At 43.9% G+C, this 26,762-nt stretch overlaps 1 protein-coding gene across 1 annotated transcript in view; it reads right to left on the bottom strand.

The window, feature by feature from the left end:
• Positions 1-1,062: 1,062 nt before the first annotated feature.
• LOC118371361 (calcitonin gene-related peptide type 1 receptor-like) overlaps positions 1,063-26,762 on the bottom strand; it is a 54,599-nt gene continuing 28,899 nt past the window's right edge. The window contains exons 2-13 of the mRNA XM_052493068.1: positions 24,182-24,307; positions 15,816-15,969; positions 12,980-13,090; positions 9,774-9,886; positions 9,317-9,408; positions 9,027-9,153; positions 7,896-8,049; positions 7,298-7,358; positions 6,933-6,999; positions 4,470-4,688; positions 1,974-2,015; positions 1,063-1,317 (exon numbers count right to left, since the gene is read on the bottom strand). Coding sequence (XP_052349028.1) covers positions 1,096-1,317; positions 1,974-2,015; positions 4,470-4,688; positions 6,933-6,999; positions 7,298-7,358; positions 7,896-8,049; positions 9,027-9,153; positions 9,317-9,408; positions 9,774-9,886; positions 12,980-13,090; positions 15,816-15,969; positions 24,182-24,256 — 1,437 coding nt within the window. The 5' untranslated portion in view covers positions 24,257-24,307 and the 3' untranslated portion in view covers positions 1,063-1,095. The remainder of the gene's footprint in view (positions 1,318-1,973; positions 2,016-4,469; positions 4,689-6,932; positions 7,000-7,297; positions 7,359-7,895; positions 8,050-9,026; positions 9,154-9,316; positions 9,409-9,773; positions 9,887-12,979; positions 13,091-15,815; positions 15,970-24,181; positions 24,308-26,762) is intronic.

Here is a 26,762-nt window from a genome sequence, read left to right as displayed (position 1 = left end):
AAGGACACAAGTCATTGCATCCTCAACTTGCATGTTCTGTTCAGATGAATTCCAATAATCTAAATGTGATTTATGTCATTCTGGTCCTTTGATTTGATGTGATTTCTGAGCACAGTGGGTGGAAGCCCTAATCAGGTTACGCACCCAATGTATATGGGTCCGGTAAATGTCTCGAAGGTCCATTAAATTAAAATATGCCTGTCAAATTTCCAGCGACACACTTTCATAATGGAAACCCTGCTTTGTGTATAGTTGCTGCAAGTGTAACCTTGTCCTCAACTTTAGCCTAGATTCAGCTAGACTAGTGGAACACAGAACATAGCCTCATAGTGGTATAGTTGTAATGTATAAAAATAACCGACAAGAGCGATTCTTGGTTTGGCACAAAGCTAGTCACAAATAGCATTTTTTTGGGGCAAACAGCCAAGCTTTATCTAAACTCATAATGTCATAATTTGGATTGTCAAAGCTCCTTTTGACTTGTACAGTCATGTTGAAAGGACTGCCCAATATTTAAATGCTTTAAGACAAATAATCACAATATATACATTTGTCTTCCTCTGAAAAGTGGAAGAGCATGTTAGAACATGGATACTTAGAATATAGTGATTCTCACAAGGCAGATAAAACGATTAAGTGCCCATTCAAACATGTTCATCGAAGGTAGCAAATGTAGTTTTTTTCAGTGTGTATAATTCTTCTATTGTTTATCCCTTCTTTTTTGGGGGGGGGGTGCTTATGCAGCAAATATCGGGAGAACAGTTCAGTTCTCCAACGTCGCTTTGTGACAGTAACCCAGTAACCATAGTAACAAACTGCAGCCCCCCCCAACCTCCATTCTCAAACACGCTGCAACCCCCACCACTTCCCCCACCCCTCCCCTCATTCCCAAACACGCTGCAGCACACCCTCCCCCCTCCTTCCCCCGACCCTCCATTTCCAAACAAGATGCAGCCCCTCTCCATTTCCAAACATGCTGCACCCCCCACCCTCCTTCCCCACCCCTCCCCTCCATTCCCAAACATGCTGCACCCCCCACCCTCCTTCCCCACCCCTCCCCTCCATTCCCAAATACACAGCAGAGTTAGCCTTTCTTCAGGCAAACGGGTTCTCCGATTTTAAGATGGAGGTCTCGATGTCAAGGCAGCCCCCCTTGCCATTCAAGTGTTCTGTGTTGCTGTCGATGCTGTAGCAGCCCTGGACATCGGTGATGGAAGAGGCTGTGTATGAGGCGGACCGCATGGCATCCGAGTGGGTCAAGGTGCTCCCGAACTGCATACGGTACTGTTTCCAATGTCTCCTCAGAACGCCTTGCACCTGCCAAGACACAATGTGGACCATTTGATTCAGTACACAGAATATACATGAATACAATTAGCAATGAATTACTTTCATGAATGACTAAGAATGAATTAACCCTAATTGCAAGACCATCCATGTATCGTCATACAGTATTTGCCTCGCCACCTTCCAGTCATTTACAAGGACCATATTGACCCTAGTCCTCTCCATGTGTTTTGTGAAGCATGGCTGTAAAAGGAGGTAAAGGGCCAAATCCATACCCAAATGACTACTTTGGAACAAAACCCTCTCTAGCACTGCTGATACCACTCTGTGGACGGTCCCTTGACTGTCTCTGGATGCCTGCCAATGCTTTCATGATCTCTAGTCTGGGAGAATCCACTCCTGAGGCTCACACGCTCCTATGCAATGCTCTGGAGGGTCAACGTCCCAAGACACATCCCCAGGTCAACTCACGGGGAGGGTATGCAAAGAGGAAGTGTCCTAACCTCGGCTTATACACTCAGGGGGCTGAGGACAAGGAGGTACAGGGGAGGAGAGAATTGCAAAATTCCTGAAACAGTCCTGGAAAATTGCCAGTGAATAGGCTGGCAATGGAATCATCCAACCTAGAATTCTTAATCTGGGATTTCAGAAAACCTGATGGACATGATTGTGGGTGAGAAACATACCTCTCCGTTGAAGAAGCAGAAGATGGTGGCCACCAGCAGCCCCTGAAAAAAAAAGTGTTGCCCAGTCAGGTTATAAATGGATCATCATTTCCCGTGGAGAATGTCTCAAGTTCTCTAACAGCAAAAAACTGTTGAGGCATGGGGCAGAATGCTGATTTTCCCACTTTCATGCATTTTGGCAGCAGGTCTTTCGAGGAGCATGTAAAACAAGTGTGAGAGAGAGAGAGAGAGAGAGAGAGAGAGAGAGAGAGAGAGAGAGAGAGAGAGAGAGAGAGAGAGAGAGAGAGAGAGAGAGAGAGAGAGACAGAGAGAGACAGCGAGAGACAGAGACAGAGTGGGACAGAGAGAGAGAGAGAGAGAGAGAGAGAGAGAGAGAGAGAGAGAGAGAGAGAGAGAGAGAGGGAGAGGGAGAGAGAAAGAGAGAGAGAGCGAGAGACAGAGCATGACAGAGAGAGACAGAGAGAGACAGAGAGAGACAGAGACAGACAGAGACAGAGCGTGACAGAGCGTGACAGAGAGAGAGAGACAAAGACATTGTGTTGTATGATTTATTGAGCTGAATCAGCCTGGCCCCAGAACGCTCCAACTGCACCTCCCCATCATGAGCTGCAGCATTCAACCCTCCCCTCCCAGACAGTGACTTATGTTTTCCTTCCTGCCAGTCTTCCACAGGCCATGGGATAAAGATGCAGGAGCTGAAAGGAGTCGACCTGGTCTTCATAAATACTCACAAGCCAATAATAGGGAACACAGTGAGAGACAGTGGCTTTAGATGAATGTGTTTGATGCGCTTATAGACAGTAACTCTGGACAAGAACATCTGCCAAATGACTACGGACAACACACACATCCAATGCCATCAGAAAGTCACACCCTTTGACTTTTTCCACTTTTGGTTATGTTACATCCTGAATGAAAAGTGAAACGTATTAAGTCAATAGATATTCAACCCGTTTGTTATAGAAAGCCTAAATAAATTCAGGAGTAAAAATGTGCCTAATATAAGTCACATGGTCTCTGTGTTCAATAATAGTGTTTAACATGATTTTTGATTGACTATCTCATCTTTCAACTACACACATACAATTATCTGAAAGTTCCATCAGTCGAGCAGTGAATTTCAAACACAGATTCAACCACAATAACCATGGAGGTTTTCCAAAGAAGGGCACCTCTTGGTAGATGAGTCAAAATAAAAAAGCAGACAATGAATATCCCTTTGAGCATGGTGAAGTTATTAATTACACATTGGAGGTTGTATCGATACAACCAGTCACTACAAAGATACAGGCATCCTTCCTAACTCAGTTGCCGGAGAGGAAGGAAACAGCTCAGGGATTTCACAATGAGGTCAATGATGACTTTAAAAAAGTTACAGCATTTAATGGCTGTAAGGAAACTGAGGATGGATCAACAACATTGTAGTTACTCCACAATACAGACAGAGTGAAAAGAAGGAAGCCTGTACATAATACAATTATTACAAAACATGCATCCTGTTTGTAATAAGGCAGTAAACTAAAACTGCAAAAACTGTGGCATAGGAATGAACGAACCGGTCTAGCCCGTACCATGAAAAACAGCCCCAGACCATTATTACTCTTCCACCAAACTTTACAGTTGGCACTATTCATTGGGGCAGGTTGTGTTCTCCTGGCATCCACCAAACCCAGATTCGTCCGTTGGACTGTCAGATGGTGAAACGTGACTGATCACTCCAGAGAACGCGTTTCCACTGCTCCAGAGTCCAATGCTTCACACAACTCCAGCCGAAGCTTGGCATTGCACACGGTGACCTTAGGCTTGTTTGCGGCTGCTCTGCCATGGAAACTCATTTCATGAAGCTCCCAACGAACATTTATTGTGCTGACATTGTTTCCCGTGGCAGTTTGGAACTCGGTAGTGAGTGTTACAACCGAGGGCAGATGATTTTTACACGCTACGCGCTTAAGCACTTGGTGGTCCCGTTCTGTGAGCTTGTGTGGCCTACCACGTCACGGCTGAGCCGTTGTTGCTCCTAGATGTATCCATTTCACAATAACAGTACTTACAGTTGACCGGGGCAGCTCTAGCAGGGAAGTTATTTGAAGAACTGATTTGTTTTAAAGGTGGCATCCTATAACGGTGCCACAATGAGTCACTGAGCTCTACAGTAAGGCCATTCTACTGCAAATGTTTGTCTATGGAGATTGCATGGCTGTGTGCTCTATTTTAAATACCTGTCAGCAACGGGTGTGGCTGAAATAGCTGAATCCACTAATTTGAAAGGATGGCCATATACCTTTGTATATATAGTGTATATATTTAATCACTTTTGAATTCAGGCTGTAACAACAACATGTGGAATAAGTCAAGGGGTATGAATACTTTCTGAAGGCAATTTACATAGAAATTCATTCTAACCTCGGTTGGAAAGATGGAAGATTTATTACTGTAAGCCTAGAAATGTATCATTTCACTGAGCTGGGGTAACTAGCGGAGAATGGATAGTCTTACCTGATAATGCATTAAGATGTGCATGATGTAGTCGTAGATCTCAGAGGAGACTCGTTCCTCTGGTTTGTAGGGCAACAGGACGTACTGGATGCCCAGGAGAGGTACAAGAATCAGGGTGGCGCGCACGGCCTTCATGTAGAGGCTGGACTCAGCCTGGTTGGTCACCTTCAACTTGGTGATCAGGACACGCACAATGTTCAACAGGAAAAACAAGTTCACCTTGAAAGAGAAGGAGAGAGAAAACTGACAAATTAGTCCGAATAATATTAGCAGTCTAGAGGACATGCTTATCCAAAGGACCCGCTATCACCATACAGGAAAAATATAAGAAATACTGTTCAGGACTGTTAGCAACAGTGTGTTCACTTCTTGATGTTGGAAAATTGTGAATTCTTAAGTTTCTGAGTCACTGATGTCGAGAGTGGATTCACATAATCACCATTACAATTCTCGTCTTGACCAAACAAGGAGAAAACATAAAATCAAATCAAATTTATTTTTTAAGCCATTTTTACATTAGCAGATGTGCTTTCACAGAAACCCAGCTTTAAACCCTGAACAGAAACCAATGCAGATGTAGAAACACTGTGACTAGGAAAAACTCCATAGAAAGTCAGGAATCTAGGATGAAACCTAGAGAGGAACCAGGCTCTGAGGGGTGGCCAGTCCTCTTTTGGATGTGCTGGGTAGAGATTATAAGAGTACATGGAAATTATTAACCTCTAGTGACTCCCCATCCCGCGTGTGGGAGCGTAATCATCAACTGACACTAATTAGCATAACGCAACCAACATAAATATTCCTAGAAAATATTCCTATTCATGAAAATCACAAGTGAAATATATTGAGACACAGCTTAGCCTTTTGTTAATCACCCTGTCATCTCAGATTTTCAAAATGTGCTTTACAGCCAAAGCTAGACAAACATTTGTTTTGCATTTTGTCCAGCAAGCAGCAGGTAACTTGGTCACGGAAATCAGAAAAGCAATCAAATTAAATTGTTTACCTTTGATGAGCTTCGGATATTTTCACTCACGACACTCCCAGGTAGATAGCCAATGTTCATTTTTTCCCAAAATATTATTTTTGTAGGCGAAATAGCTCCATTTGTTCTTCATGTTTGGCTGAGAAATCGGCCGGAAATTGCAGTCACGAAAACGCCGAAAAATATTCCAAAGTAGCTCCATAATATCGACAGAAACATGTCAAACGTTGTTTATAATCAATCCTCAAGGTGTATTTCAAATATCTATTTGATAATATATCCACCGGGACAATTGGTTTTTCAGACCGATTGGAATAATGGCTACCTCTGTATTTTACACGAGAATCACTCTGGGAGCCATCAGGTGACCAGTTGTGCAATGTAGCCACTTACGGCTATTCTTCAACATAAATGCGTAAAACTACGTCACAATGCTGTAGACACCTTGGGGAATACGGAGAAAAAGTAATCTGGTTGATAGCCCATTCACTGCTCAATAGGGACGCATTCGAACGCAGAGTTTTCAAAAGAAGAGTCACATCCGGATTGGGTTTTTCTCAGGCTTTCGCCTGCAATATCAGTTCTGTTATACTCACAGACAATATTTTTACAGTTTTGGAAACTGTAGAGTGTTTTCTATCCTAAGCTGTCAATTATATGCATATTCTAGCATCTTCTCCTGAAAAAATATCCCGTTTACTACGGGAACGTTATTTTTCCAAAAATGAAAATACTGCCCCCTAGTCACAAAAGGTTTTAAGGCCAGAGAGAGAGAGAGAGAGAGGGACAACAGGTGTGGTAGAGAGAGAGAGAGAGAGAGAGAGAGAGAGAGAGAGAGAGAGAGAGAGAGAGAGAGAGAGAGAGAGAGAGAGAGAGAGAGAGACGAAAACAGCAGGTCTGGGACAGGTAGCATGTCCGGTGAACAGGTCAGTGTTCCATAGCTGCAGGCAGAACAGTTGAAACTGGAGTAGCAGCACGACAAGGTAGCACATTTTATGCAGAAGTCCTCAAAATAAAGAAACATCAGCACATCTGATAAGACAATGCAGCTGTGTACCAGATTGGACCCTCAGATAATAATTGCAAAGCACAGGAGGATGCTTGATTTGCCGGTTTACTTTGAAGGGTGACCAGTGACATGTTGTTCTGCCAAATGACTCATGGACGGGTCAGTCCACAGAGGGACCAGCTGTTGAGGCCAAACTGCAGGTAAATTAAAGGGATAGTTCTGTGGAATTATTTACGTGGATATTACTTGGCCAATTTAACAAAACTAAACTGTGAATTTCAGTCTCTCCTTGTCCATAGGCTGCTTTCAAGGTAAGGAAATGAAATATGTAATTTCACCGAACTATCCCTTTAAAATTAAAACAACATTCTGGTACACTGCACCCCCCTTTTTATCCAAGATTGCACTCAACAGTCGCCAGAATATAGTTTTTTTAATTTGCATGAACCTAACTGTATTACAGACTTACCAACAGAGCAGCGCAGATGGGCCCATGGATTATGTAGAGGAGTGAAGTGTTGGAGCTTATCCAACAACTGTAGGAGGGAGAATCAGGCATTCAGGAGAATCAGGCATTCAGCAGAATCATGCATTCAGGGTCTGCTACTTTTATTGTTGAAATTCGATTTAGAAGGAGATGCTTACAGGAAACATATGAATGAAATGTAATTGAAAGCACTAGAAGGCAATCGATATCAGGGTAGGGAATACTGGTAGCTGTCATAGAAACTAATGACAGGAAATAGGCATTATGCTGTATGAATAGCTTGTAGTTTTAAGGAATGATCAATTCAATGAAAACAATTAAGGGAAAAAGCGATGAAAGTAACTCACTTGTCATTGTAGTAGTAACTGCGAGCGATCGCATGTATAGATGCTGGAATTAGAGGAAAGCCTGAAAAACAACAACAGACATCCTTTGTTAGTGACAAACAATGCTACTTCCATGAAATAACATCACACTTCATATCCTATAAGGGATATGACGTTGTCCCCAAAATCTACCCCACCCTTGGAGATAGTACCACATCCCCCAAAAACCTACCCCAGCCGAGGAGATAGTACCACACCCCCCAAAAATCTACCCCACCCTTGGAGATAGTACCACATCCCCCAAAAACCTACCCCAGCCGAGGAGATAGTACCACATCCCCCAAAAACCTACCCCACCCTTGGAGATAGTACCACATCCCCCAAAAACCTACCCCACCCTTGGAGATAGTACCACATCCCCCAAAAACCTACCCCAGCCGAGGAGATAGTACCACATCCCCCAAAACCTACCCCAGCCGAGGAGATAGTACCACATCCCCAAAAAATCTACCCCACCCTTGGAGATAGTACCACATCCCCCAAAAACCTACCCCAGCCGAGGAGATAGTACCACATCCCCCAAAAACCTACCCCAACCGAGGAGATCCCAAAAACCTACCCCAGCCGAGGAGATAGTACCACATCAAGTGCTGTTTCTCAGCGAACACGGCAACAACGATGAGGGTGTGCAGGTATATCCCTTCGCATAGCATCCAGAAGTAGTTGCAGCCAAACAGATAAAGATGGATGAACACGGACACTTTACAGCTTGTCTAGAAAAAAGAACAGGGGGTGAAATTTAGGGCTGGCCTCACGATATACGACATCATCACCATATTTAGGTGCCGATACCATATCTATTGCGATTCTCAAGATTCTATATGTATTGCGATTCGATACTGTGACTTTATTGTGATTTGATATTCCTAACATATTGCTCATAATGTCTGCCGCAGAGAGACAAGCGAAAGCATGAGAAAATGAGTTTTGATCAGTCATGGAAATAAAAGTGCTGAAAACACGCTGGCTTATGATTTAAAAAGAAGATGGAGAACAAGCTATAGTATAAAAAATAGCAGAGTTTTGACACAGGTACAGCTGACTGGCGCTAGCTGTCGCTACCTAGCTAACGCAAAAATAAGTACTATCAATTTGGATCCACGTCATGTAGTTTTTCTGCGCTAAATATCTACAAATTAATATCTATAAATTCATATCTATAAATGCAGCAGTAAATTAGCAGTGTGTGTCCTACCGTTACACTGGTGTGTGGCTGTATGATATACATTACATAGTATAATATAGATATACAATTATTTATATTTATATACAAACGCATGTTATCTACCACCCACACACCTACCTACCACCCACCCATCCATCCATCCATCCATCCATCCATCCATCCATCCATCCATCCATCCATCCATCCATCCATCCATCCACCCATCCATCCAACCATCCAACCATCCATCCATCCATCCATCCAACCATCCATCCATCCATCCATCCATCCATCCATCCATCCATCCATCCATCCATCCATCCATCCACCCATCCCTCCAACCATCCATCCATCCATCCATCCACCCATCCCTCCAACGATCCATCCATCTATCCATCCACCCATCCAACCATCCATCCAACCATCCATCCATCCATCCACCCATCCAACCAACCATCCACCCATCCAACCATCCATCCAACCATCCATCCATCCACCCATCCCTCCAACGATCCATAAACTCACAGGGTTTCTTTGTACCAGTTCCTGGTTATTCGCCACAGCGGTCAACCAGATGATGGTGATGACCGAGTTCAAAACAAAGGAGAAGAAGAGGTTTTTGTGGAGAGTGACCCTTTGGCAACTTAAACTCCTACACGAAAGGAGAAAAGGAGTAGACGTTGTCATTGTGGAGATAAAAACAGAAACACAAAGTGAAAAGTTATTTGTACCAGCTATCTGTGAATAAAAACAGACCGAGGAACAACGCCTTTGAGTATTTAGTTATTTATGTTGTTTGGTTAATTTATACTCACTTGAAATTGAAAAATATTCCCAGGGAAATGAATAGGGATATCAGTGACAAGCCGTGGCCAATGAGAGCCAAGTAGAATAAATTCATGGCAGTCTGGAAGAGAGTAGACATGATAAGCCTCATATTATCCTAGCATGTCTTAGCCTGGCTAACACCCTCACTACATAATGCACTCAATAATCAATATAAAATGCCCTTGTTAGTTATAGTCAAAGAGCCCTGATAATCACAGAGCAGAGAGCTCAAAGCCTTAGCCAAATACCATCTCCACATGTTTTTTCAAATGCTTTATGTCCATTCAAAACAGCAATCTGCACGTTTCTCTAGGAGGGCAACATAACATTCCTCACATGCAGCAAGCAACTGTTTTTGAATTACTAGAACATCCATTTGACTTTGTACTGTAAAATCTTGTGTAATTGAGAAGATTAATAAAAATATTTCAGACAGTGACGTACCATCCTGCCTTCTTTAGTGTGCTCGTTGCATCGCGTGTAGTTAGTCCACGTTCGGTTGCTGTCGGGATGCAGAAACCAGTGTCCGTTCTCACTGCAGATTTTTGTCACCATTTCTGTAGAGCATTACATCAAAATGTTGGAGATGAAACTCTAACCACATCAGATACAGGCTTCAAAATGCAGAGATCTGAAGTTCATCTTCAAAACAGGTATTTTTTCAGAAAATGTCATCTTTCCTCACAGTAATATAATTTGCAAGTGCTTTTAAAGCAACATAGTTTCTGAAGCCTCTGCGACTTAGTTTCTGAAGGCTCTGGGACTTAGTTTCTGAAGGCTCTGGGACTTGAATTAAATAAAAAGTAAATGGAAAAAGGAAAAAGAAAGGCATTTGATAAAAAAGGATAGGACTACCCCTCAAAATGACCAAACTAGCCCGGAAGGAGGAGGGATTGCTGTGTCTGCCTCAAACCCAATGTTTCTCAATGTTGATCCTGGAGGATCCACTGTATGTTGTATTGCACTACCAATGATATCACCCCATTAGACTAGGGCTGTAGAACTCCAGTCCTGGAGAGCTACATGATGTGCGGGCTTTTATTCCAGCCCAGCACTAATACACCAGATGAAACTGGTCGTTGTCCCGACTGATGACTATGATTAGGATTATTTGAAAAAGATGTGTTAGTGCTGGGCTAGAACAAAACCCTGTGGTTTATTTATATCTGCTTGGTTCGAGGGAACCAATGAACTGGAACACCTTGAATTTGCTATTTTAGAATTATTCCAAGACAGAACATATCACGTGAATTATTCAGTTACATTTTCTACATTTAATTCAGCAGTTTTTATGGGAGTTGCAGGTTGAAATGAAAACCTGCATAAAAGGTGGGTCCCCAGGAACTTTAGCCCATGTCGGTGGGCACATCAAATCAAATCAAATCACATTTTATTTGTCACATACACATGGTTAGCAGATGTTAATGCGAGTGTAGCGAAATGCTTGTGCCTCGAGTTCCGACAATGCAGTAATAACCAACAAGTAATCTAACTAACAATTACAAAACTACTGTCTTATACACAGTGTAAGGGGATAAAGAATATGTACATAAGGATATATGAATGAGTGATGGTACAGAGCAGCATAGGCAAGATACAGTAGATGGTATCGAGTACAGTATATACATATAAGATGAGTATGTAAACAAAGTGGCATAGTTAAAGTGGCTAGTGATACATGTATTACATAAGGATGCAGTAGATGATATAGAGTACAGTATATACGTATGCATATGAGATGAATAATGTAGGGTAAGTAACATTATATAAGGTAGCATTGTTTAAAGTGGCTAGTGATATATGTACATCATTTCCCATCAATTCCCATTATTAAAGTGGCTGGAGTCAGTGTCAGTGTCAGTGTGTTGGCAGCAGCCACTCAATGTTAGTGGTGGCTGTTTAACAGTCTGATGGCCTTGAGATAGAAGCTGTTTTTCAGTCTCTCGGTCCCAGCTTTGATGCACCTGTACTGACCTCACCTTCTGGATGATAGCGGGGTGAACAGGCAGTGGCTCGGGTGGTTGATGTCCTTGATGATCTTTATGGCCTTCCTGTAACATCGGGTGGTGTAGGTGTCCTGGAGGGCAGGTAGTTTGCCCCCGGTGATGTGTTGTGCAGACCTCACTACCCTCTGGAGAGCCTTACGGTTGAGGGCGGAGCAGTTGCCGTACCAGGCGGTGATACAGCCCGCCAGGATGCTCTCGATTGTGCATCTGTAGAAGTTTGTGAGTGCTTTTGGTGACAAGACGAATTTCTTCAGCCTCCTGAGGTTGAAGAGGCGCTGCTGCGCCTTCTTCACGATGCTGTCTGTGTGAGTGGACCAATTCAGTTTGTCTGTGATGTGTATGCCGAGGAACTTAAAACTTGCTACCCTCTCCACTACTGTTCCATCGATGTGGAAAGGGGGGTGTTCCCTCTGCTGTTTCCTGAAGTCCACAATCATCTCCTTAGTTTTGTTGACGTTGAGTGTGAGGTTATTTTCCCTGTAGGCCGTCTCGTTGTTGGTAATCAAGCCTACCACTGTTGTGTTGTCCGCAAACTTGATGATTGAGTTGGAGGCGTGCGTGGCCACGCAGTCGTGGGTGAACAGGGAGTACAGGAGAGGGCTCAGAACGCACCCTTGTGGGGCCCCAGTGTTGAGGATCAGCGGGGAGGAGATGTTGTTGCCTACCCTCACCACCTGGGGGCGGCCCGTCAGGAAGTCCATTACCCAGTTGCACAGGGCGGGGTCGAGACCCAGGGTCTCGAGCTTGATGACGAGCTTGGAGGGTACTATGGTGTTGAATGCCGAGCTGTAGTCGATGAACAGCATTCTCACATAGGTATTCCTCTTGTCCAGACGGGTTAGGGCAGTGTGCAGTGTGGTTGAGATTGCATTGTCTATGGACCTATTTGGGCGGTAAGCAAATTGGAGTGGGTCTAGGGTGTCAGGTAGGGTGGAGGTGATATGGTCCTTGATAATGTGGTCTACATTTGATGGTGAGGAATTCTAAATCAGGTGAACAGAAGGATTTGAGTTCCTGTATGTTTCTTTCATCACACCATGTCTCGTTAGCCATAAGGCATACGCCCCCCGCCCCTCTTCTTACCAGAAAGATGTTTGTTTCTGTCGGCGTGATGCGTGGAGAAACCCGTTGGCTGCACCGCCTCGGATAGCGTCTCTCCAGTGAGCCATGTTTCCATGAAGCAAAGAACGTTACAGTCTCTGATGTCCCTCTGGAATGCTACCCTTGCTCGGATTTCATCAACCTTGTTGTCAAGAGACTGGACATTGGCAAGACGAATGCTAGGGAGTGGTGCACGGTGTGCCCGTCTCCGGAGTCTGACCAGAAGACCGCCTCGTTTCGATCTTTTTCGGAGTCATTTTTTTGGGTCGCTGCATGGGATCCATTCCGTTGTCCTGTTTGAAAGGCAGAACACAGGATCCGCGTCGCGAAAAACATATTCTTGGTCGTACTGATGGTGAGTTGATGCTGATCTTATATTCAGTAGTTCTTCTCGACTGTATGTAATGAAACCTAAGATGACCTGGGGTGATGACCTGGGGTACTAATGTAAAAAAACAAAAAACTGCATAGTTTCCTAGGAACGCGAAGCGAGGCGGCCATCTCTGTCGGCGCCGGAAGTAGGAGGACCTTCGAGGGGCTCACCTGAGGGGTCAAAGTCCTGAAAGTAGTCAGGGCAGTGCTGCTCTGAAGTGAAGCCTGCCTCTGTGTCGTCCCAGCACAGCCATCCATCCCAGGTCCGGTTGCACACTGGCCCTGCAGCATAGAAACCATCAGAGTTCAAATGAAGCACGTGTTCACATAAAGCAGGAGCACTGAGAGGTCACTGAGAGGTCACTGACACTGTCTGCTACAAGAATCAACAGGTCATGTCAATCAATACGCAGTTGAAATCAATATGTGATATAAGTAAAAATGTTGTTTGTTGACATCACACTCTGTAGTTTTTAGAGACACCTGCTGATATATTGTGTTGCTAATGCTAACGTCTTCATTTATTCTTGCATACAAATCAGGTTAAATACATTACGATTCTGCCAATGCTCCTAATTGTATGGTGGAAATGAGACATTACAGTGGATAACCCAGATATTGAAATATCCCACATCCCATATCATTGTTTCCTGACTCTGTCTTCCATCAACCATAACATCAATTTTAGGGAAAAAAATGAATGGGAAAGGAATATTTTAAAGAAATATCAGCCAGGATCTGTTTCTACCACTGCCTCTCTCACTGTGTTAAATATCAGCCAGGATCTGTTTCTACCTCTGCCTCTCTCACTGTGTTAAATATCAGCCAGGATCTGTTTCTACCACTGCCTCTCTCACTGTGTTAAATATCAGCCAGGATCTGTTTCTACCTCTGCCTCTCTCACTGTGTTAAATATCAGCCAGGATCTGTTTCTACCACTGTTCAAATATCAGCCAGGATCTGTTTCTACCTCACCTGCAGCCTCTCTCTCACTGTGTTAAATATCAGCCAGGATCTGTTTCTACCTCTGCCTCTCCCACTGTGTTAAATATCAGCCAGGATCTGTTTCTACCTCTGCCTCTCCCACTGTGTTAAATATCAGCCAGGATCTGTTTCTACCTCTGCCTCTCTCACTGTGTTAAATATCAGCCAGGATCTGTTTCTACCACTGCCTCTTTCACTCACTGTTAAATATCAGCCAGGATGTGTTTCACTGTGTTAAATACCACTGCACTCTCTCACTGTGTTAAATATCAGCCAGGATCTGTTTCTACCTCTGCCTCTCTCACTGTGTTAAATATCAGCCAGGATCTGTTTCTACCACTGCCTCTCTCACTGTGTTAAATATCAGCCAGGATCTGTTTCTACCTCTGCCTCTCTCACTGTGTTAAATATCAGCCAGGATCTGTTTCTACCTCTGCCTCTCTCACTGTGTTAAATATCAGCCAGGATCTGTTTCTACCACTGCCTCTCTCACTGTGTTAAATATCAGCCAGGATCTGTTTCTACCACTGCCTCTCTCACTGTGTTAAATATCAGCCAGGATCTGTTTCTACCTCTGCCTCTCTCACTGTGTTAAATATCAGCCAGGATCTGTTTCTACCACTGTCTTTCTCACTATGTACTTTGCATCTCTTTCATCAGGTAGTCAGGTGTTTCAGGCTTTGTTTTTGACAACAGGGGTGGGATGTGTGTTTTAAAGCTTTGGATTGAAATTGACAATCCCCTGTCATGTGTTGACAATAATGCTTGACATAACTGAAGAGCTAGAAGTTGTTTTTGAAGGGGAAAGTTATTTTGGAAAACATTTCCCTGACAAAGATTGGTAACTCTTCTGACAGAGATGTGTCCTACCTCCTTACCTTGGCAACCACCCACACAAACACATGATTAAATACTGTACATATTGTAACACAATGGTTAAAAGCATTAGTTGGCTAACGAGTGGCACAGCGGTCTAAGGCACTGCATCTCAGTGCTTGAAGCATCACTACAGACCCTGTGAATTCAGGCTGTATCACAACCGGCTGTGATTGGGAGTCCCGTAGGGCGCTGCACAACTGGCTCAGTATCGTCCGGGTTTGGCCGGTTTAGGCCGCCATTGTAAATAAGAATTTGTCCTTAAGTGACTTGCCTAGTTTAATAAAAAAAAAATGAATAAAAAAAAATATATATATATATAAATACAAATAAAAGAAAGGTAGTTAATGCACTTTTCCAAATATCTCCAAATGTTTTGGTTCGATAAATCAGATGAATCAGGATTATGTTTAGAGTATAAAAAGCTGTGGCATTACACCTGTAGTGTGCCCCAACATTAAGTATGACCGAACACAGCTAACACTTTATGTCTGTTCTGTCAGATGCTCCCTCTCTCTCCCGAAGCCTCCTGCTGCTCCTCCTCCTCACTACTCCTTACCTCTCCTCATGCACTTACAACCACCACTCTCAGACAGACACCCTAGAGCCACACCTTACTGTGTGATAGGATTTCTAATTAGGCAAGATGCCAAGCGAACACCTCGTTGATTGCCGGTATGACTGCAATGCTAATCAGACACAACGCTAGTGGATTACCATCCAAATGTGAGGCTTACAGCACCTTGTGTAAATTACACCACAGAAGCACTGATATATTGGCATTCCTCTCAGTCCCTCAGTCTGGCTTAAGATGCACTGTCTCCTCACCTGCCGACTGGTTAATGTTAATGGTCTGGATACTAATAGACTGGTGGGATTATCACACTTTAGTCATTGACTACACAAAACAGATGATTTTCTTCTTCTCCCTATAAAAGAGCTCCTCGTTGGACATCAGGTGCTCAACTCGAGGGCTTATGCAACATGAATCGATCCCACTTAGGATTCAAACTCATGCACTCAGTAATCAAGTTATTGTACCTAATGGGCTGAAGATGTAGCCAATAACCATACATTTTTTGGCGTTAGGCAAATATTTTGCCTGAAAGCAGGTAATATTTGGGTAGGTAATATTTGTTTTTTTTACCTATTTTGTTGTGGTCGTTATCCTTCATGATTTTCTGGTAGCACTCAAACTGGGCTGTCACAATCTTGTTCCTGGTGAGTCCTATATCGTGGTAGACATTCAGCTGTAGGTGCTGCTGGGTACTGTTCACCTCTGGGCTAGCCGCAATTAAGATCTGCAAGGAGAACCCATAACATCACATACCATACCATAACACATAGCATCACATCACATACCATAACACATAGCATCACATACCATAACACATAGCATCACATACCATAACACATAGCATCACATACCATAACACATAGCATCACATCACATACCATAACACATAGCATCACATAACATACCATAACACATAGCATCACATACCATACCATAACACATAGCATCACATACATACCATAACACATAGCATCACATAACATAACACATAACATTCCATCACATACCATACCATAACATTCCATCACATACCATAACACATAACATTCCATATCATAACACATAGCATCACATACCATAACACATAGCATCACATACCATACCATAACACATAACATCCATCACATACCATAACATAACATCACATACCATTCCATCACATACCATAACACATAGCATCACATACCATAACACATAGCATCACATACCATAACACATAGCATCACATACCATACCATAACACATAACATCACATAACATACCATAACACATAACATCACATACCATAACACATAGCATCACATACCATAACACATAGCATCACATACCATAACACATAGCATCACATACCATAACACATAGCATCACATACCATACCATAACACATAACATCACATACCATACCATAACACATAGCATCACATCACATACCATAACACATAACATCACATACCATAACACATAACATCACATACCATACCATAACACATAGCATCACATACCATACCATAACACATAGCATCACATACCATAACACATAGCATCACATACCATAACACATAACATCACATAACATACCATAACACATAGCATCACATACCATAACACATAACATCACATACCATAACACATAGCATCACATACCATAACACATAGCATCACATACCATAACACATAGCATCACATACCATAACACATAACATCACATACCATAACACATAACATACCATAACACATAGCATCACATCACATACCATAACACATAGCATCACATACCATAACACATAACATCACATACCATACCATAACACATAACATCACATACCATAACACATAGCATCACATACCATAACACATAGCATCACATAACATACCATAACACATAGCATCACATCACATACCATAACACATAGCATCACATACCATAACACATAGCATCACATACCATAACACATAGCATCACATACCATAACACATAGCATCACATACCATAACACATCACATCACATACCATAACACATAGCATCACATCACATACCATAACACATAGCATCACATACCATAACACATAGCATCACATACCATAACACATAGCATCACATACCATACCATAACACATAACATCACATAACATACCATAACACATAGCATCACATACCATAACACATAGCATCACATACCATAACACATAGCATCACATCACATACCATAACACATAGCATCACATACCATAACACATAGCATCACATCACATACCATAACACATAGCATCACATACCATACCATAACACATAGCATCACATACCATAACACATAGCATCACATAACATACCATAACACATAGCATCACATACCATAACACATAGCATCACATCACATACCATAACACATAGCATCACATACCATAACACATAGCATCACATCACATACCATAACACATAACATCACATAACATACCATAACACATAGCATCACATACCATACCATAACACATAGCATCACATACCATAACACATAACATCACATAACATACCATAACACATAGCATCACATACCATAACACATAGCATCACATACCATAACACATAGCATCACATAACATACCATAACACATAGCATCACATAACATACCATAACACATAGCATCACATACCATAACACATAGCATCACATCACATACCATAACACATAACATCACATAACATACCATAACACATAGCATCACATACCATAACACATAACATCACATAACATACCATAACACATAGCATCACATACCATACCATAACACATAGCATCACATACCATAACACATAGCATCACATACCATAACACATAGCATCACATCACATACCATAACACATAGCATCACATACCATAACACATAGCATCACATCACATACCATAACACATAACATCACATAACATACCATAACACATAGCATCACATACCATACCATAACACATAGCATCACATACCATAACACATAGCATCACATACCATAACACATAGCATCACATACCATACCATAACACATAACATCACATAACATACCATAACACATAGCATCACATACCATACCATAACACATAGCATCACATACCATAACACATAGCATCACATACCATACCATAACACATAGCATCACATACCATAACACATAAGATCACATACCATAACACATAGCATCACATCACATACCATAACACATATCATAACACATAACATCACATACCATAACACATAGCATCACATACCATAACATCACATAACATACCATAACACATAGCATCACATAACATACCAGAACACATAGCATCACATACCATACCATAACACATATCATCACATAACATACCATAACACATAGCATCACATCACATACCATAACACATAGCATCACATACCATAACACATAGCATCACATACCATACCATAACACATAACATAAATAATAATAATATACATCATATAACATACCATAACACATAGCATCACATCACATACCATAACACATAGCATCACATACCATAACACATAGCATTCCATACCATAACACATAGCATCACATACCATAACACATAGCATCACATACCATACCATAACATCACATCACATACCATAACACATATCATCACATAACATACCATAACACATAGCATCACATCACATACCATAACACATAGCATCACATACCATAACACATAGCATCACATACCATAACACATAGCATCACATCACATACCATACTACACTGCTCAAAAAAATAAAATAAAGGGAACACTAAAATAACACATCCTAGATCTGAATGAATGAAATATTCTTCTGAAATACTTTTTCTTTACATAGTTGAATGTGCTGACAACAAAATCACACAAACATGATCAATGGAAATCAAATGTATCAACCCATGGAGGTCTGTATTTGGAGATACACTCAAAATTAAAGTGGAAAACCACACTACAGGCTGATCCAACTTTGATGTAATGACCTTAAAACAAGTCAAAATGAGGCTCAGTAGTGTGTGTGGCCTCCACATGCCTGTATGACCTCCCTACAACGCCTGGGCATGCTCCTGATGAGGTGGCAGAGGGTCTCCTGAGGGATCTCCTCCCAGACCTGGACTAAAGCATCCGCCAACTCCTGGACAGTCTGTGGTGCAACGTGGCGTTGGTGGATGGAGCGAGACATGATGTCCCAGATGTGCTCAATTGTATTCAGCTCTGGGGAACGGGCGGGCCACTCCATAGCATCAATGCCTTCCTCTTGCAGGAACTGCTGACACACTCCAGCTACATGAGGTCTAGCGTTGTCTTGCATTAGGAGGAACCCAGGGCCAACCGCACCAGCATATGGTCTCACAAGGGGTCTGATGATCTCATCTCGGTACCTAATGGCAGTCAGGCTACCTCTGGTGAGCACGTGGAGGGCTGTGCGGCCCCCCAAAGAAATGCCACCCCACACCATGACTGACCCACCGCCAAACCGGTCATGCTGGAGGATGTTGCAGGCAGCAGAACGTTCTCCACGGCGTCTCCAGACTGTCACGTCTGTCGTCTGTCACATGCTCAGTGTAAACCTGCATTCATCTGTGAAGAGCACAGGGCACCAGTGGCTAATTTGCCAATCTTGGTGTTCTCTGGCAAATGCCAAATGTCCTGCACGGTGTTGGGCTGTAAGCACAACCCCCACCTGTGGACGTCGGGCCCTCATACCACCCTCATGGAGTCTGTTTCTGACCGTTTGAGCAGACACATGCACATTTGTGGCCTGCTGGAGGTCATTTTGCAGGGCTCTGGCAGTGCTCCTCCTGCTCCTCCTTGCACAAAGGCAGAGGTAGCGGTCCTGCTGCTGGGTTGTTGCCCTCCTACGGCCTCCTCCACATCTCCTGATGTACTGGCCTATCTCCTGGTAGCGCCTCCATGCTCTGGACCCTACGCTGACAGACACAGCAAACCTTCTTGCCACAGCTCGCATTGATGTGCCATCCTTGCCACTACCTGAGCCACTTGTGTGGGTTGTAGACTCCGTCTCATGCTACCACTGGAGTGAAAGCACCGCCAGCATTCAAAAGTGATCAAAACATCAGCCAGGAAGCATAGGAACTGAGAAGTGGTCTGTGGTTATCACCTGCAGAACCACCCCTTTATTGGGGGATGTCTTGCTAATTGCCTATAGTTTCCAACTGTTGTCTATTCCATTTGCACAACAGCATGTGAAATTTATTGTCAATCAGTGTTGATTCCTAAGTGGACAGTTTGATTTCACAGAAGTGTGATTGACTTGGAGTTACATTGTGTTGTTTAAGTGTTCCCTTTATTTTTTTGAGCAGTGTATAACATAGCATGAGGTGGCAGGTAGCCTAGTGGATAGAGCATTGGGCCAGTAACCCAAAGGTTGCTCGATCAAATCTCTGAGCTGACAAGGTAAAAATCTGTCATTCTGCCCCTGTTCTTAGCTGACTTGCCTGGTTAAATAAAGTACACTGCTTTTGTATTCAATGGATGTTTTGCTGTCTGATATTTTTGTTCTCGATCAGTCTACCAGTGTCCTGACCTATATGTTATTATATTGACCACTTACTAATCATACAGGCACCTTATTGATTACTCATCAATATAAACGTTCATTCACCAAAGTTATTTAGATTTTCTACATAAAGAAATCACTAGAGAGAGAAAGGATACATACACCAATTAATGCTCCCAAACAACCATGGTGTTGTACTACTGAGCAGAGTATTCACATGGCACACATGTTATACAGTGTATGAATCCCCCCCACTCACACAGTAGACAATATGGTCCTGCATTTATGGGTGTGTGTGTGTCTGTCACGCCTTGGTCTTAGTATTTTGTGTTTTCTTTATTATTTGGTCAGGCCAGGGTGTGACATGGGTTTATGTTGTTGTATTTCGTATTGGGGTTTTTGTATTATTGGGATTGCGGCTGAGTAGGGATGTTGTATGGGCTTGGCTGCCTGAGGCGGTTCTCAATCAGAGTCAGGTGATTCTCGTTGTCTCTGATTGGGAACCGTATTTAGGTAGCCTGGTTTCGCTTTGTATTTCGTGGGTGATTGTTCCTGTCTCTGTGTAGTTTCACCAGATAGGCTGTAATTAGGTTTCACGTTCCGTTTGTTGTTTTGTATTTTGTATCGTTATTTCATGTGTCACTTTTTCTATTAAAGTCATGAGTAACCACTACGCTGCATTTCGGTCCGACTCTCTTTCCACAAACGAAGAACGCCGTTACAGAATCACCCACCACACTCGGACCGAGCAGCGTGTTAACAGGCAGCGACAGCTGGAGCAGAAAAAGGAGGACGTTATGGACAGCAAAGGCATGGAGTATACGACGTGGGAAGAAATAGACAGGTGGGCGGCCGACCCAGAGAGAGTGCAGGAGCCCGCCTGGGATTCGCTGGAGCAATGCAAAGAGGGCTATAGGCGAATGGAGTCAAAAAGAAAGACACGTCGGCGCAGAGCGAAAACCGAAAGTAACCCCCAAATATTTATTGGGGGAGGGCGCAGAGAGAGAGTGGCTGAGTCAGGGTTCAGACCTGAGCCAACTCTCCCTGTTAATCGTGAAGAGCAGTTGCAGTGGGAGAGGCTGCACCACTTGGAGAATTGGACATGGGATTAGGAATTAGATGGAAAAGGACCCTGGGCTCAGCCTGGAGAATATCGCCGTCCCAAGGAAGAAATAGAGGAGGCTAAAGCGGAGAGGCGCTGGTATGAGGAGGCAGCACGGCGACGCGGTTGGAAGCCCGAAAAGCAGCCCAAAAAAATTATTGGGGGGCTATGCCAGGTAGGAGACCTGCGCAAACTCCCTGTGCTCACTGTTGGGTTAGAGAGACCGGGCAGGCACCGTGTTATGCTATGGAGCGCACGGTGTTTCCAGTGCGGGTACATAGCCCGGTGCGGCACATAGCCCGGTGCGGCCAGTCTGCAAGGAGCTGTCAGTCTGCAAGGAGCTACCAGTCTGCAGGGTGCTGTCAGCCTGCATGGAGCAGTCAGAGCTGTCAGTCTGCATAAAGCAGCCAGAGCTGTCAGCCCGCATGGAGCAGTCAAAGCTGTCAGTCTGTTCGAAGCAGCCAGAGCTGTCAGTCTGCATGAAGCAGCCAGAGCTGTCAGTCTGCATGAAGCAGCCGGAGCTGTCAGTCTGCAAGGAGCTGCCAGTCTGCAGGGTGCTGTCAGCCCGCATGGAGCAGTCAAAGCTGTCAGTCTGTTCGAAGCAGCCAGAGCTGTCAGTCTGCATGAAGCAGCCAGAGCTGTCAGTCTGCATAAAGCAGCCAGAGCTGCCAGTCTGCAAAGAGCTGTCAGTCTGCAAGGAGCTGTCAGCCTGTATAGAGCAGCTAGATCAGCCAGTCAGCCATGATCTTCTAGATCTGCCAGTCAACCAGTCTCTTCCAGATCTGCCAGTCAACCAGTCTCTTCCAGATCTGCCAGTCTGCATAGAGCAGCTAGATCTGCCAGTCAGCCATGATCTTCTAGATCTGCCAGTCAACCAGATTCTACCAGATCTGCCAGTCAACCAGAATCTTCCAGATCTGCTAGTCAACATGAATCTTCCAGATCTTCCAGTCAACCAGTCTCTTCCAGATCTTCTAGTCAACCAGTCTCTTCCAGATCAGCCAGTCAACCAGCCTCTTCCAGATCTGCCAGTCAACCAGTCTCTTCCAGATCTGCCAGTCAACCAGTCTCTTCCAGATCTGGCAGTCAACCAGTCTCTTCCAGATCTGCTAGTCAACCAGAATCTTCCAGTTCCGCCAGACAGCCAGGATCTACCGGAGCCTACTACCTGCCTGAGCTTCCTCTCAGTACTGAGCTTCCTCTCAGTACTGGGCTTCCTCTCAGTACTGGGCTTTCTCTCAGTGCTGGGCTTTCTCTCAGTACTGGGCTTCCCATCAGTTCCGGGCTGCCCCTCAGTTCTGGGCTGCCCCTCAGTTCCGGGCTGCCCCTCAGTCCCGAGCTGCCCCTCAGTCCCGAGCTGCCCCTCAGTCCCGAGCTGCCCCTCAGTCCCGAGCTGCCTCAGTCCCGAGCTGCCCCTCAGTCCCGAGCTGCCCCTCAGTCCCGAGCTGTCCCTCAGTCCCGAGATGCCCCTCAGTCACGAGCTGCTCCTCAGTTCTGTGGGGTCCTGGGTGAGGACTATTAGGTCATGGTCGGCGGCGAGGGTGGATTATCCCAGGACGCGAAGGGGAGGAACTAGGACTTAATGGAGTGGGATCCACGTCCCGAGCCGGAACCGCCACCATGGACAGACGCCCACCCGGACCCTCCCTATGGTTTTGAGGTGCGTCCGGGAGTCCGCACCTTAGGAGGGGGTTCTGTCACGCCTTGGTCTTAGTATTTTGTGTTTTCTTTATTATTTGGTCAGGCCAGGGTGTGACATGGGTTTATGTTGTTGTATTTCGTATTGGGGTTTTTTGTATTATTGGGATTGCGGCTGAGTAGGGGTGTTGTATGGGCTTGGCTGCCTGAGGCGGTTCTCAATCAGTCAGGTGATTCTCGTTGTCTCTGATTGGGAACCGTATTTAGGTAGCCTGGTTTTGCTTTGTATTTCGTGGGTGATTGTTCCTGTCTCTGTGAAGTTTCACCAGATAGGCTGTAATTAGGTTTCACGGTCCGTTTGTTGTTTTGTATTTTGTATCGTTATTTCATGTGTCACTTTTTCTTTTAAAGTCATGAGTAACCACTACGCTGCATTTCGGTCCGACTCTCTTTCCACAAACGAAGAACGCTGTTACAGTGTCTGTGTGTGCGTGTGTGCGTGTGTGTGTGCGTGTGTCTGTGTGTGTGTGTGTGTGTGCGTGTGTCTGTGTGTGCGTGTGTGTGTGTGTGCCGTGTGTGTGTGCGCGTGTGTGTGACAGAGAGAGCGACAGATATAGATACAGAGTAAAGAGAGACAAAGAGAGGGTAAAGAAAGTGAACTCTTGCCTCAGTTGCAGTGCCCAGTAGGAGACAGATGACCATCCAACAGTACCCAAAACAATCCATCTTCTTTTTTGGCATATCAAACGATCCACTCTTCTGGTTATTTCTCCCTCTTTAATGACTATCGATCTGTTGAAAGGAAAAAAAGTCCATTGAAACACAGACTTACATTGTCATTTACACCATTAACTGTTTCTGAGTAAGAAGAGGGTTTGGACAGGGTTTCCCAGTATTTTCAGGTTTCCTCTCACAAAAATCACAACTTATTTGTATAAAACCACCAACATTTGGATGTTCCAAGTCCACATCAATGCTAAAAACACATCAGGAGACCCATTTTGAGGTCTGAAAAAAATCGTAAAATTGTTGAATTCTGGGTGTAGTTACCCTTTAACTCAACTGGGCACCACCCAGAGACTGTTGTTTGGATAGCTGCGTTTCTGTGGGGTTCATCTGATTGCAGAGTTTGCAAAACAAATAGCCACTGGGTCGATGCAAATAATCATGATATTATTCTAGCAGGAAGGCACAGGCTACTTTGTTGTTAACATTTAAATGAGAAGATTTTTGGGAAAGCCTTTCTATCTACCAGCAGATGGTTATCATTAGCATTATCGCTAATAGGTACAAAGTGACATACGCACGCACACACAGCATACAAAACACACAGACAGAGGCGGGAGGTAGTCTAGCAGAGAGTTGGGCGGCAGGGTAGCCTAGTGTTTAGAGCGGTGAACTAGTAACCGAAAGGTTGCAAGTTCAACTCCCCGAGCTGACAATGTACACATCTGTAGTTCTGCCCCTGAACAGGCTGTTAACCCACTGTTCCTAGGCCGTCATTGAAAATAAGAATTTGTTCTTAACTGACTTGCCTATTTAAATAAAGGTTCAAATAAAAACTCTATCCTGGTTCTCTCTCCCTCAGCCCACATCTCTATCCTGTTTCTCAATCTGGTTCTCCCTCCCTCAGCCCATATCTCTTATCCTGTTTTTCTCTCTGGTTCTCTCTCCCTCAGCCCATAACTCTATCCTGGTTCTCTCTCCCTCAGCCCATAACTCTATTCTGGTTCTCTCTCCCTCAGCCCATAACTCTATCCTGGTTCTCTCTCCCTCAGCCCATAACTCTATCCTGGTTCTCTCTCCCTCAGCCCATAACTCTATCCTGGTTCTCTCTCCCTCAGCCCATAACTCTATCCTGGTTCTCTCTCCCTCAGCCCATAACTCTATCCTGGTTCTCTCTCCCTCAGCCCATAACTCTATTCTGTTTCTCTCTCCCTCAGCCCATAGCTCTATCCTGGTTCTCTCTCCCTCAGCCCATAACTCTATCCTGGTTCTCCCTCCCTCAGCCCATAGCTCTATCCTGGTTCTCTCTCCCTCAGCCCATAACTCTATCCTGGTTCTCCCTCCCTCAGCCCATAACTCTATCCTGGTTCTCCCTCCCTCAGCCCATATCTCTTGTGTGCTCTTAAAAGGGCATCCATTTAACATGAACATCACAGCAATCAACACCATTACATTTCCATTCCTCCTTCACCGCTGCCGTTGTATTCCTTCTCACATCTATGCGCTCGCCTCTCACCTCTTCCCTTTGCTTGTGAACTTCAATGCACATCAGCTGTATGCGAAAAAAACTTTCCCAGCCAAACAGCTACACGCTGCCTACATAGTTGTCAACATTATTAGCTAAAGTAACGTCATAGTCAGCAAAGCTAATAGAACTAACACGTTAGTAAACCCGCTACAATCATGCAGTAACGTTACAATATACAGTCAGTAAGCAGTTACACCGGCAGGCCCCAGGGGCAAAAAATTAGTCAAACCAAAAAGCTTGACTTGGAAGAGTTCCAGTGTTGTGTTGGATAGTCATAGCCAGCTAGCTAACATAGCATCTGTCTGTTATAGCCAGCTAGCTAACATAGCATCCCTCTGTCATAGCCAGCTAGCTAACATAGCATCCCTCTATCATAGCCAGCTAGTTAACATAGCTTCACTCTGTTTGAGCAGGGTGTTTCAGTAGCCTAAACTAGCTGGCTACATTTTTTAGCTAAGTAAGTGGAAAAAATATACACACTCTCTCTTTCTTTCTCTATTTCTCTCTTGCTTCTCCTTCATTTTGGAAGAAATTAATTTGTTTAAGTTTGTTTAATTTGTTTAAATTAAGTTTACGGAAGGGGGTGAGAACCATGAGCCTCCTAGGTATTGTATTGAAGTCAGTGTACCAAGAGGAAAACGAAAGCTAGCTGTCCTCCGGCTACACCATGGGGCTACCCTACAGAGTGCTGTTGAGGCTACTGTAGATCCTTTTTGCTGATAGTGTGTTTTAATCAATTGTTTGGTGACATATGATTATATTTTGTACGGTTTTAACTAAAAATGATAACTTTTTAAATGCTTAACAATTAAAAAATTTATGAAATTCACCGCGGAGGATGGTCCTCCTCTGAAGAGCCTCCACTTATATACACCCATTTGCTCTCTACCTAAATCAAATGAACTCTCAAAGGAAGTGAGCGCTCTTGTCCCCCCTCCTCAGATTATTACCAACCACGGACATCGCATGGGCTCCGTAGTGCAGCTGTGGGCT

The sequence above is a fragment of the Oncorhynchus keta genome, chromosome 34, assembly GCF_023373465.1.
Source record: "Oncorhynchus keta strain PuntledgeMale-10-30-2019 chromosome 34, Oket_V2, whole genome shotgun sequence".
Classification (NCBI taxonomy): domain Eukaryota; kingdom Metazoa; phylum Chordata; class Actinopteri; order Salmoniformes; family Salmonidae; genus Oncorhynchus; species Oncorhynchus keta.
Note: the sequence above shows the minus strand (reverse complement) of the source record. Positions and strands in the feature narration are given on the sequence as shown.